This window comes from Muntiacus reevesi, chromosome 22, assembly GCF_963930625.1.
Source record: "Muntiacus reevesi chromosome 22, mMunRee1.1, whole genome shotgun sequence".
NCBI classification, from domain to species: domain Eukaryota; kingdom Metazoa; phylum Chordata; class Mammalia; order Artiodactyla; family Cervidae; genus Muntiacus; species Muntiacus reevesi.
Genome location: NC_089270.1, coordinates 1,024,787 through 1,037,422, shown reverse-complemented (window position 1 = coordinate 1,037,422; position 12,636 = coordinate 1,024,787). Strand labels below are relative to the sequence as shown.

The 12,636-nt window shown below is 56.6% G+C and overlaps 1 protein-coding gene across 7 annotated transcripts in view; it reads right to left on the bottom strand.

Moving 5' to 3' along the window:
- Window positions 1-12,636, bottom strand: part of NSD2 (nuclear receptor binding SET domain protein 2) — a 73,645-nt gene that overhangs the window by 24,828 nt on the left and 36,181 nt on the right. For all 7 annotated transcript variants that reach the window (XR_010660299.1, XM_065914484.1, XM_065914487.1 and 4 more), the window contains 3 exons: window positions 8,350-8,516; window positions 7,380-7,862; window positions 1,520-1,664 (listed from right to left, as the gene is read on the bottom strand). Coding sequence is in view for 6 of the 7 variants with exons in the window: in XM_065914484.1 (XP_065770556.1) it covers window positions 1,520-1,664; window positions 7,380-7,862; window positions 8,350-8,516 (795 nt within the window). In the remaining variant the exon portion in view is untranslated. The remainder of the gene's footprint in view (window positions 1-1,519; window positions 1,665-7,379; window positions 7,863-8,349; window positions 8,517-12,636) is intronic.

Sequence of the window (12,636 nt, the reverse complement as noted above, 5' to 3'; positions counted from 1 at the left end):
TCAGGGTTTCCTCCTGGACTGTTCGCCTCCCACCGGCATCCCGTGGGAGGGCATCGTCGCCCTCAAGCCCTGCCGGGGCCGCGGGGTACAGTGGCCAGAGGCTCAGGTCCCTGCGTCCAGAGGCCCTGCTCAACATGCAGGCCTGGCAGTGTGCGCGGAGAGCCACGCTGGCATCACCAGCGCTGGACCCAGACCAGCTGAACCGGCCAGAGCAGCCTTCGCCGAGCTCTGGGCCAGCACAGTACCGGGTGGCCTCTGGGAACACCAGGAGAGGCTGCAGAGCCGCGGCTGGTGGGGCCCACCGAGCTGCTGCCTGATGGGAACCAGCAAGGGCCAAGGTTGGCCTGAGCTGCCAGGACCCCTCAGCATCTGCACGCCAGGCAAAGAACCCCCAGGGTGGTGAAGTCACTGTCCTTCCCATCAAGGGAGGCCCTCCTCTTGCCAGGGCGTCTCTCACGGAAGCAAGCAGGAGGGGCACCTGTGAGCCCAGCACCGACAGGACGGGACGGCGGGCACCGCGCCTGGCCCAGCGTCCTGGGCGTCGGCCCTGCGGGAGAGCTCAAGGCCAGCAGGGCAAACACACTGGACATCCCGGGGGCAGGGACCGCACCTGCCCATTGCTCAGACGGTCCTCGGTGACAGAGCGGATATTCAGGTCACACTCACCCCTCAGGGGTGAGGAGACTCTGGCTTCAGTAAAGCCCACCTATTCTTGAATCGCAGTCACTGGAAAGGGACACTTTCCTAGATTTACGCACTGATGAACTGTCTAGTAAACGTCTGCCTTTAAAAAAAAAATACACAAATCCTAAACATCCTGCTATTCTGAATTGTAGCATTTGCAACCGACTCTGCACACACGAGCAGTTTACTGCTGGCGTCACTGGACGGTGCTGTGGGGTCCAGAGCCCGCCAACCAGGGTGGGCTCACTGGGGCACACGGGCGGGCGGCCCCTCCTCCTGAGCTGGCCTCTGGCCCCCACGCGCACGCCCGGCAGCTGGCCTCTCCAAAGCGCCTCAGGAACGAGCCTCAAGAGACATAGGTTTCTTCTGTATTTCAACTGACACCCGAACATGCCACTTATATCCACATCAGGGGTGTCCGCCCCAGTGTGGGCGTCCAGCACGCAGAAGGCAGGCCTGACGCAGCACACGTGTCCCCAGGCCCCGTGTGAATCCTCCCTCCTCTGACGAGGGCCCGGGCGAGGGGCACTTTGCTTTCCACACTGACAACCAAGGCTGCCCACACCCACCACCAGGCCAAGGCCAGCCTCCTCACCCGGCGAGCTCCCAAGCCCGCAGCCCTGCCCCAGGAATGTGGGGGGCGGGCGCAGTCCCCACCAGGAGGCCTGACCCTGGCCCATCAGGCGCGCCTCTGGCCCTGGAGGCCACGCGGGCTGCCTGCCGCCCCCGAATGCCCACTGCGCGACGCCGGCGACAACGCGCTCGGGTGTCTTTCTCGTGACTGCGGTGCGCCGGGCAGACCCAGCAGAGGACGTGGGCACAGAGGCGCCATTACCAGAGTCTTCTTCGAACTGGGGCGGAGCCACGAGCGCAAACTTGGTGTGATAGCGCGCCTTCTGCTTCTCGTTGAGCATGTTCCACTGCGAAGCGAGCAGCTCTTCGATCTCCTCGGCAGACGCATCCGGGTGCTCGGCGACCACCTGCGGGCACAGCAGGGGGCGGTAGGAAGGCGCCAGGGGCACACTCACCTCCACGCCCTGGAACCGCGTCCCAGAAAAGCTCCAAAGGAAAGCGGTGTCTAATGATGTCGTAACTCACTGAAATCAGGTCTGGTGGAAATAAGTCAACTGTATCTGTATAAATGCAGGACATGATAAATGAAAGACGAGACAGTACACATTCCCAAAATCAGTCAATCACGGGTGCCTTACGACTTCCCAGGCACCCTGGAGAAGCCAGCAGCAGGAAACACCCCTCTGGCCGGCGTGCTCGCTGTAGCAGCACCAACCCTCATGCTCCCAGGTGCGCGCCTGGAGGGTGGTGAGCAGGCCACGGGGCCATGCTCCCTGGGCACAGGGCCGCAGAGCGCTCCGGGGACCCCTTTCCCAAGATGACCAGCGGGGCCTGCTGCCCTGTGAGGAGGACTGGGGCGGGCGGGGCCACAGCCACAGCCCCTCCACCCCGGGGGCCCCGCCCTGCTCCCCCGAGGTTCCGTGCGTGTCTGCACGCCCCAGCCTGAGGACCACCAACAGAAGTGCAAGGCCGCACGCTGCGGCCACAGAGCAGCCCCAGCGCACCCGGTACGGACGGCTCAGGAGCCGAGAACCGACTCTACACTGCTAAACGCTGACACTGGCCAGGGCGCCCCGGGCAGGCCAACGGCGGTCAGGCCGCGCCGTAGGTCACTGAAGCGATGGCTGCTCACTCTGCCCACGGGCTCGCCAGGACGCCGCCCAGCACAGCTGGCAGAGGGGCGACAGGTATTGGTCGGGCTGGTCCCAGTCTGCTCCCCCCGCCGCCCTGCACCCCTCCCTCTCACTGCACGTGGGCCTGGCCACGGGAGAAGGGGTCACCACTCCAACCTCACCAAGCACAGTTGCTCATGACAATGTACTGGCAATGGGCCTAAAGTGTGGTGTGCGCTCCGCAGTGACCACCGCCTGCTTCAATAAACTACCTTAGACACACAAGAATACGCAAAGCCAGCAGTCAGTCCTGACCTCCCCAGCGAGCCAACTGTGTCGGGCGGGGGTGGGTTAGGTGCAGCGGACAGAGTCTGGGCACGGGATGAGGAGGGAGCCACTGGGCAGAGCCCGGCCTGGGGCCAAATGCCCACGGGGAGGAGGCGGGCAGGGAAGGCAGGCCCCACCCGGAGCTGGGAAGGTAGCGGTCGTCCCAGAGGAAGACCTCCACAGCCTGGTCAAGATCAAGTTCAGCGGGAGCAGCCTCCAGAAGATGCTTCAGGAAGGGCTCAACTATACCCTGATGGACATGGGGAACCGAAGGGCTGCTGACAAGCTCGCTGGGAGGCGGCACCACCAGCCTGCCCACAGAGCACACAGCCCGCCGTGAACACCCACCCCAGTCTCCTCCCAGGCCCCCTCTTGGCCACCTCTGCCCCCGGGGCCCTACCCTCTCTGCTCCCCCAGAGCTTCCAGAGGGAGGAGGGGTGCCCCCCGTGAGTGTCTCAGGCCGGGAAGCCTCACTGAGGGTCTCACCCCCGTAGCCAGGCGGCCCCTCAGACCCTGAGACAGTGCTTACCCACCCAGCCCACCCGCCCTCCCGCCCTCCCGCCCTCTGAGGCTCCTGCCCGCGCACGCCCCCCGCACCGCAGAGGCCAGTGGGCGGCGTCAGGGCGCCCCTCCCGGTGGCGCCAGCCCCCTGCTGCCTGGGTCCCTGCACAGTCAGCAGGGCTGGGCACTCCCTGCCCCTCCCTCAGCCCCCGGATGGGCAACAAAGGCGGGGTCTGCAGCACGTGTCCCCTCGCCCAGCCCCTCCGTCACAGTCACAGAAACCTTCCCCTCCTTGGAAAAATGAAACCCAGAAAGCCAGGTACTCACGAGCCCACAGCACAACTTGAGACTCCAGAAGGAGGCTCTCCCGTCCTCAGCCTCTGCACACGCGCCCTGGAGAGCCTCCTGAGTCCAGGGCAGGGAAGGCCTCCGCCCCGGCCCAGGGGCCACCTGCTGGGGGGCTGGCCTCCTGCTGTGATGACGGACCCCCACACACACACCCCCGGCTGCTGCAGAGGCCCCGAGCCTGCAGATGTGGCACCTTGGGGAGGGCTCCCAGCCCCAGGCCAGCCCTCAGGTGACGCAGCCCCACCAAGTCGACGTCTTAAAGTGACCTCACGAGAGACGCTGAGGCAGAACCGCCACGCTGCTCCCAAAATCCCAAACCACAGCCTCCGAGATCATCAACGCAGGTGGTTGTTTTAGGCCACTGAGCTTTGAGGTGACCCAAACAGGAACCCAACACAAACGTACATCCAAAGAACTGGGACTAAACACTGCCGCCCTCTAAAGGAGCTGTAAAAGTCAGGGTCAGATAAAGCGGGAAAAGGTCCTTTTAAAATCAGAAACTGTGCTGAAAACACCTGCCAATAAAGCTGCTCCTGGGGACTCGGCCGGTGGTCCGGAGGCTCAGAATTTGGGGGCTCAGTCCCTGGTCTGGGCGCTGAGGTCCTGCAGGCCAACTAAGCCCGAGCACCACTACTGAGCGTGAGCCACAGCCAGAGACGCCTGCGCACCGCAACTGAGGCCCAGCACAGCCAACAAGGGGAGCCCCTGACACGACGCGCTAGGCTAACCCAGCGGGAGGCCTGCAGACCACATGCAGGCACCGCTTGGCTGCTGGGGGTCATGCCCCCGCCCTGGTCCCTGCAGGGGCCTCTGCCCCATGGACCCGCGTCCTGCACGCTCCTCTCCCTTGCCTCAGGGGGAGCTGGACGTGGGGCGAGTCCTCAGCCTGGGAGCTGGACCCCAGGAGGAGCCAGGGCGGCGTGGCCAATCTAAGCCTGCAGGATGAAGACTAACGAGCAACGCGTGTGACAAAGAACTCAAGCCACTGCCAGAAGCATGGCGCTCGTCTTCATGTGCAAGAAGAGAGTTGGAAACTGATTTTTAAAGAGAGGCAGCAAGTGGTGACCAGATGTCCTCAACGGGCACAGTCTTCTACCTAGTGAGTCCAGAAACCAGACTCCATCCACTCCATCCCTCCAGGGCCAACCACCGACTCAGTAACAACCAAACAAAAACCACCCTGGGGTGCATGGCCACTCTCCATAGGAAAAGAGCACCTAGAAAAGCCAGATCATTCTACAGGCTGGAGTCAGCAGTTTCCTGCATTCAAGACCAGCGTCACTTACTACAGAGCCAGCACAACACACCTGCAGGAACAGGCAGACACCATCCCGATAGCACCAGAGCAGCCCCGCACCCAGCACGAGGGTGGGCCTGCAGGCCCCAGCCCACGGGGCCAGGGCCAGGCGGGCGTCTGGGGTGAGCGTGCGCTGGGGTGCTCACAGCAACGCTCGGCGGGAAGCGCAGACAGAGGGGCGCACGAGCCTCAGGGCTCTGGGCTTGGGGCACAGCCCCCCAGCGCCGGGTGCATGGTCGGCCTGCCTGCTCTTGGCACGTACCTCAGAGTTAGGAGGGTTGACTAAGAGCAATCTGGGTCCCCACAGCAAAAAGGGCGTCCTCCGGAAAGCGGCCTGAGGTCTCTCTCATAAACTCGGATGAGTGAGATTCTAGGGAGATGCAGATGGGGAACCGGCGCGAGCATGGCTGGCGGGCCGGGCTGTCACGGCAGCACCGCCTGGCACCTGAGCAGGCACGGGCCTCGATACGCCCAGCCTCTGTGGACAGGTGCGGGAGGCAGGGAGGCACAGGCGGGCAGCAGGCGAGCGTGCTACACTTTCACTCTTGTCGTGATGGGATCTGAGGGTCCCTATCCTGGACGCGGAGTGAGGCCGCCTTCATGATTGTCTGAGCAATGCTGCAGGAGACCACTGCCTGCTGGGCCTTCACAGAACACCTTACAGCTCTGAACATCGTGCGAGGGTGAAATTTCTCTAGGGCAAATCCCTAGGGCTGAAATTCTAAGACAAAAAGAATGTGCATCTTCAGTTTCACTAGATATTGCCAAATTTCTCTTGAAGTGAGATGTAAGGAATGCCCCTCCACAGCCTTGCATGTGGATTCCCACCGCAGCCTCGGCCCTTGGTCACAGAAGTGCTGGCCGTGCGGTGACCATGACGGGTGGTCGCCCCGGCCCAGGCTCAGCAGCCACTCTGCGCTCACTGGTACCCAGGGTCTTCTGGGACCTGCTCTTCTCAAAGCCTCTCCCCTTCCTCCTCCAGGACTATCCTGAGCTCTGCACACGGAGCTCTCGTTTCACTTTAACAACGTTCCTTCACGGTCTGTGAGCCGTTTGGCTGAAGCAGCCCTCCCTCTACTACACTGACAGAACTCTCCTCCTGGAGCTGCTCAATTCTGAAGTCAGCAGTGTGGGCCAGCACCCGTCCTGAGCGGCAGAGCCACTGTTTGCATAAGAGCTTCCTCTGTGCAGGGCCAGTACTCGGGCTGAGCTTCCCTTCCAACATGGCTATGCTAGCATCTGCTTAAAAGGCAGAGACACTCCTGCTGAGAGCTTCCCGGGAGCACACCGGACTTAGAGTTAACAGAGAGGGGTGACAACTCTAGCTTCAGAATAGCAAACCTTCCTATTACTCTCTACTGAAGTCTGCTACAACATCAGTCGCTTTTCTCCAAAGTCAGAGCTGTCTGTCACCTTCCCTCCTCGCAGCCTCACAGACACGTGACGCCCCGGCCCCCTGCACTGGCTGCTCCGTGTCACCCGCTCCCCGGGCAGGGCTCTGCTGCCGGGCCCCCTGCTGCACAGCCATGCGTCACTGCATTGACACCAGTGGTGGCACAAGGGCACCCTGCCCTGTTCATGATTCGAGAAATCTTCTTCTCGAGGCTTCTGAGGTCTCCTCAACCACCATGATGCTGACAGTTTCTGAACGTCACCCCTCAGCAGACAGAAGGAAGTGCCCTTCTACTCCTGCCTGCTAACTTTGGATCAAAAAGCAATCACTACTAAGGACCTCCGCAGTGGTCCAGGGGTGAGGGTGCAACGCTCTCACCGCCAACCACTCAGGTTCAGTCCCTGGTCACAGAACTAAGACCACGAAAGCCACACGGCGTGACCAGAAGAAAGCAATGACTTTTATCAAATGTTTTTCTCCACCTACTGAGATGATTATTTAATCTACAATGACGAATCACAACAGGCTTTCTAACATCACATCTGCCTTGCAATCCTGAGAAAAGTCCCAACAACCCACTCATTTGAAGTAACAGCAAAGAACCAAAATGCCGGCCTGAGCCTTTAAAGCGGACTCAAGACTTGACGATATCCAAATAAGCTCGGTCCACTCTATGAAAACGATTAAGAAAACTAGTCAAATGTTTAGCTGCTGACACCATGCCGCCCTTCACATACCACGGCAGCAGGTGCCTGACATGCCCAGGCCCATGGCAGCATCAGGTTCCATAAATCCAACCCCGTACCAACTCCTGGAGGCTTCTGAGCTGCCTCCTGGAGAAGGCGCTAACCTGGGCTGGAGGTCAGGATAAGGCCAAGCTTCTAGCAAAGAGCAGCCCACCTCCCGCTGTCCCTGGACCTTCCCACCGTAGTTGGGAGGAATATTCTAGAGCACAAAGGCAAGGATCTCTGCCCCCAAGGGTGGCACTGGCTTCCCCCTAACAACAGTTGCCCGAGACCCGCGTGTACAGAAGGCACAGCACAGCCGGGCCGGGGGCCGGGGCCGGGGCCGGGCACTGTGAGGACCGGCCTCCCGGGCAGATCCCCGCAGAAAGCACAAGCCCTCAGCGCGTCCCCACACCGACCTCGTCCCGGTGCTTCTGACAGAAGACCAGGAACTGGGACGCCGCGTCGCCCCTCCTGCTCCTCGGGGTGGGGGCCGTGGCCTTCTTCCTGCCGGGGGGGGACCCCACGCCCCTCCTGGAGTCGGCCTCGGCCGTCTTCTGCGGCGTGGCCCGCCCCGGCCCTGGGTCGCCAGGGAGGTTCTCGGCGGAGCCGGACAGCTTGGCCCTCCGTCTCCTCTTGACGGGTGCGCCCTCCTGCCCCGAGGACTTAGGGCTGTCTGCAGCTTCTTCCCCAGCTCCTGAGGGCTCTGCCACTTCTCCCAGTGACTCCACAGCCACGCCCGCCTCCTTGGCCACGTGGGGGTTGAGGCGGAGCTGGTCCCCCACGTAGAGGAAGGTGAACTTGGCTCTCCGCTCCTCTACCGCCATGCGCGCGGCGGCCTCAGCCTGAACGAGGCCCATTTCCCACTGGGCCCTCAACTTCCCTGAAATGGGCTTCAACAGCTGCAAAGAAAACATGAGACACGTGTAAGTTTCATCAAATAAACATTAAAAATTAACCTACTTTAAAGGATACTTTTAGAATTTCAGGTAAATTTAGAAATCAAAAACTATAAAAACCAATTAACTTGAAGGTTTTAGAGTTCAGACCAGTATAACTCTACTGTTTCTTTAAACTAGAAATCAACTGCAATTACAATTGATACTTATATATAATATCATATGTGTGTGTGTGTGTGTGTGTGTGTACATAAAGGAAAACAAAACTTAGAAAGACTGCCCCTGGGAGTCATCACGGAGTAACCAGGATAAACCGTGTGTGCACCGAAGCTGCCGTGCTGTGGGACACACGGCTCCAGGCAAAGCCAGCAGTGACGGGCGCGAGAGGCCGTCACACGGCTTCAGGCAGCCACAAGTTCAAAGCAAGACACATCATTAAGAATGAAAATAAAAGTGTGGTCTAAAATTGTACTTAAGGAACATCTGTCACCTTAATTTTCTCAGCTTTCGTGGGTGCCTGCTTGGCACTTTCCTGGCATAATTTTTCAAACTGTCCTTCTCCTTCAAAAGCTACAAGGCTCTTCTCAAATATCCAAGCTCTTTCTGGGGCATCACCAAAGAACTGTACGTGATACTGGCGTGCACTCTTTTTCTGACCTAGTTTTTAAAATAAAATGTTAGAACTTGAAAGTTAGAATTTGGGATGAAATTAGGCAAATCTATTAATAATTACTGATATCAAGTTAGGAGCGGCTTTGATGTCGTTTTACTTGGTACTGTTGGGCTCTGTTAACCTCAAAATAAATCCTTTTTTTTCCCCCACCACAGCAAAAGGGCAAATACGTTTGCAAGACTTAGATAGAGTTCAAAGTCGACCGGGACAGAACGCTGACCAGACTCACTTCTCATCTCCTCCCTTCCAAGAGCCACCGAAGAGGATAGTATGTCAGCCAGAGCAGAGAGGACACCAGCGAGGGCCGGGCAGCGCGGGTTCCAATCCCAGCCCCCCCACACCAGCCGGGGAGCCGGGCCGGCCCTGCCCTCACCACGCTGGGGGGTGGTATGGGGAGGGGGCAGCTCAAGGCCACGGAGTCCCCCCAGATGCTGGAGAAGCCACACCCCCGGTGCAGACGGGGAGCTGGGTGAGGAAAGAAGGGCTGCCCCTGGGGAACCCGGGTCCCTGTCCCCTCACACAGCACGCCCGAAACGAGGCAGCAAAGCACACTTCCCGGGGAACCAGCACACCACAGGAAGAACTTCCCCCCTTGTCTCTGCCCCAGAAGCTGGAGATTCCCTCAACCAGGCACCACCAGCCAGTCAGCGCCTCTAACACAAGCCAACAGCGCCCCCTACAGGCCGCAGGCAGCTGCGTGCCGGCCACTGGAAGAAAGCCCAGCACAGGCACCCCAAACCCAGAGAGCCTCTAACAGGAAGGAGTGCAAAGCACACAGACTCAACAGTCTCTGCAGGGCCGCAGACACCACGCCAGGAGGAGATGACTCCTGACAGAGACGAACTCTAGTCTGCTGTCAGAAGAGGACAACAGAGAGAAAGCGCCATTCGAAATTTAACAATACTACCACGAAAACAAAACTCAAGAAAATTTCGGTGGAAAGGCAGGAAACCTCCCAGAAAGAAGAAAAAAGTTAAAAGTGAAAACACCTACACTAATAAGAAACCGACAGGATCAATGTGTACAGGAGATGTGAGACCCAAATAGCTGGCCTTCCACAGAGAAAAACAGAGACCCATCAGGGAATCACCAAACACAGGGGCACGCGTCACAACCAACCCCTCCCAGCGCTGCACCCAACACCCACGTCCGGGCACACCTTGGGGACAGCCAAGCTGCTGGGGAGGAAGAGACAGCTCCATGTTCGTGAAATGACAAGCAGAACAGCAACTCTGGATGCTCGAAGGAAATGCAATAACACCTTCAAAATGCTGAGAATTATCTTCAACATAAAATTCCACACCCAGCCAACCCGAAAATCGAGTGTGATGATAGCCGCACCCTCCAAACCCAGGAACTCAGAGTGACCCCCACCCCTTCCTCAGGATGCCAAAAAGCACGCTGCGGCGAAAAAGGAGAGCCGAGCAAGAAAGAGCACAGCGTGGAGCCGCAGAGACAATGCGGTAACCAGGAAAGCTCGGAGCCCCGGGTGCCTGCCGCCCAGACAGTGGGGCAGGAGGACGCGGGGCTCCAGGGGCGCGAGCAAGGGGACAGAGGCCACACGGAAGGAGGCCAGGCGGCGCGGAAGGCGGGTGAAGGAGATCCGAGCAGCAGAAAGGAAGCGGGACTCGAACACAGCGTTCCATTCTGCCCCCCAATCAGAGAAACTCACCACATGATAGGATGAGTTTTAAAAACAGAAGAATAAATACTTGAAAAAATTAAAGCTAAATGGCAGCGAACTATACAATTTCACAAGAAATACAATAGTTAGCTCCAGAAAAAAGACAAAAGGTTGTACAAGAAATAAAACGCAATTACAGAACACAGCTGAGTTTTTCACTGAATGATATTTACATAGTCAAAATTAAATGAACACTGATGTTTGATGTAATAAAAACAGTGAGTTAATTATATGGGAAGAATGGAAGGGAAAGAAACAGGAAATGATTGAAGAGATCAATCTTCATTTACCATAATAGAAACTCAACAGAAGATATCTAGATGATAAGAGAGTAGCTGAAACCAAAAGAAAATGTTTAAAGAGTTAAAAATAATTACTTCTGGGGAGGACAGGGGACTATTTTTCACTATTAATCTCTCAGGACAATTTGACTTGTTTATAAGTATGTATACTTCTTTGATTTTAAAATAGCTCAGATTCAAAACTATGTCAAGAGATTTGTGACTTCTTCCACTATTTTAGTATTTCAAAAGACCTTCTCTTGATCATGAAAATGAATATAGACATATGCCATAACATTTGCATAATATGTTATGGTACATATTTGAACATATAATATGAACACACATAATTTTTTAAAATAAATAGCTAAAGACAGTAAAAATGCTCCTTACATGTCAGCTGGAAAAAAAAGAAAATCAGAGAATATGACAGGCTGATCCCAAGCTTATAAAATTAATTTAACATTTTTAAAGTTCTTTTCTGCTCAGAAATTTCACAACAAACCTAGCCCAACTTTCTCTTATTTTTAAGGTTTTTTCTAATCCATCTGAATTTTATTTTGGTCCAAATTGAGAGGTGAGTTCCTTACTTTCTTTGACCACCATAACCAACTGTCGCACCACCTGTTAGCAGCCCTTCCTCCCTCTGACCGCGGATTTTCATCCTCAGGGCTGGAAGGGAAACACTGGCCACTGAGGCCCCACCCGCACCCCCTCCTAGAGAGCTGGCCTCCACCGCTACCGGAGGCGCTTTGCGTTGCACTGCGCTCCTCCCTCCCCATCACGGCCCATCAGACACAAGGTGGATCCTGAACCCGAGTGAGAGTCTGCCCCATGGGAGACAAAGAACAATGATGGCCAGGTCCACATTTCCTGACTCGGTCCCTGGAGGTCACCAGAGCCTCAAACCAGGTAAAGTAGAAACTGACAAAATCTCAAATAGAAAAGGGCACATCCACCTCCACAGTGGGAAAGCCTCACACACCTCTCTTCCTAGTTGACTGAACAAGCAAAAAGGAAAAAATCACAGTATCAAGTAACTCCAAAGATGAGAAAGTCAGATTACGTGTAGTATTTTCAGAAAACGCTGGAATTTAGAAATACAGCAATGAGGGTTCCTTTCCATAACACAGAAAAGGTGAAAATTAAAATCTCCATAACAGAAGAGAATTTGACTTGATGCCCCAGTATCTAAAGGGAAGACCAGTAGGATCCAGGTGCACCAGGGAGATGGTTAACGTTCCCAGGTGCAAAAGAATCCAGTCTGCTTCACAGTGTAATACCCCAAACACCACTCATCTCCTGATTCCAGCCTAGAGGGTCAGCCTCAGAGTCGCTGGCTCATCCACCTGCATGCCCTGGCAGGCGGTCGCCAAGACAAGTTCTGCTGCGACAAATGACAAAGCACTGTTAGATTTGCAAAGGAAACCTGAACTCTAAACAGCTGTGCTCTCTTCCACACATGATTCTGCTTCAGTTTTTACAGCTCAAGTGTGCGCTTCCCCAGTGGCTCAGCGGTAAAGAATCCCCCTGCCAACGCAAGAGACACAGGATTGGTCCCTGATCTGGGACGATCCCACATGCTATGCAGGAACTAAGCCCGCACACCACGACTGCTGGGCCTGTGCTCTGGAGCCGGGAACCACGACTGCTGAGCCACACGCTGCAGCTACTAAAGCCTGTGTGCCCCTAGGCCTGTGCGCTGCAGAGACACCGCCGCAGTGAGAAGCCCAGATAGTGCAATCAGAGAGTGGCTCCCACTCACACCTGGGGAAAAGCACGAACAGCAAGAAGGCCCAGCACCGCCAAAAATAAATAAATAAAATTATCTTTTAAGAAGAGTTTAAACATGTTGCTACTGATTCAGATTCAAGCACTTCTCTAATCCCAAATATGATAAGTAAAAAGAAGCACATACACAGAGAGAAAATCTGGGGTGGGAATCAGGTAGGGTGAGGGAGTTCCATCTTACAGGAATCAAAAGGTCTCGCTTCCCAAGCCCCTGCTCAGCCAGCTCCACACCCAAAGCCACCCTCCTCCATGCCGTCCTCCCAGCAAGGACTCCTGAGCCTCAGGCCCACCATCACAGGTGCCGCAGAGGGAGCGGGGGCAGCATGCCCGCAGGCCCGCCTCACACTC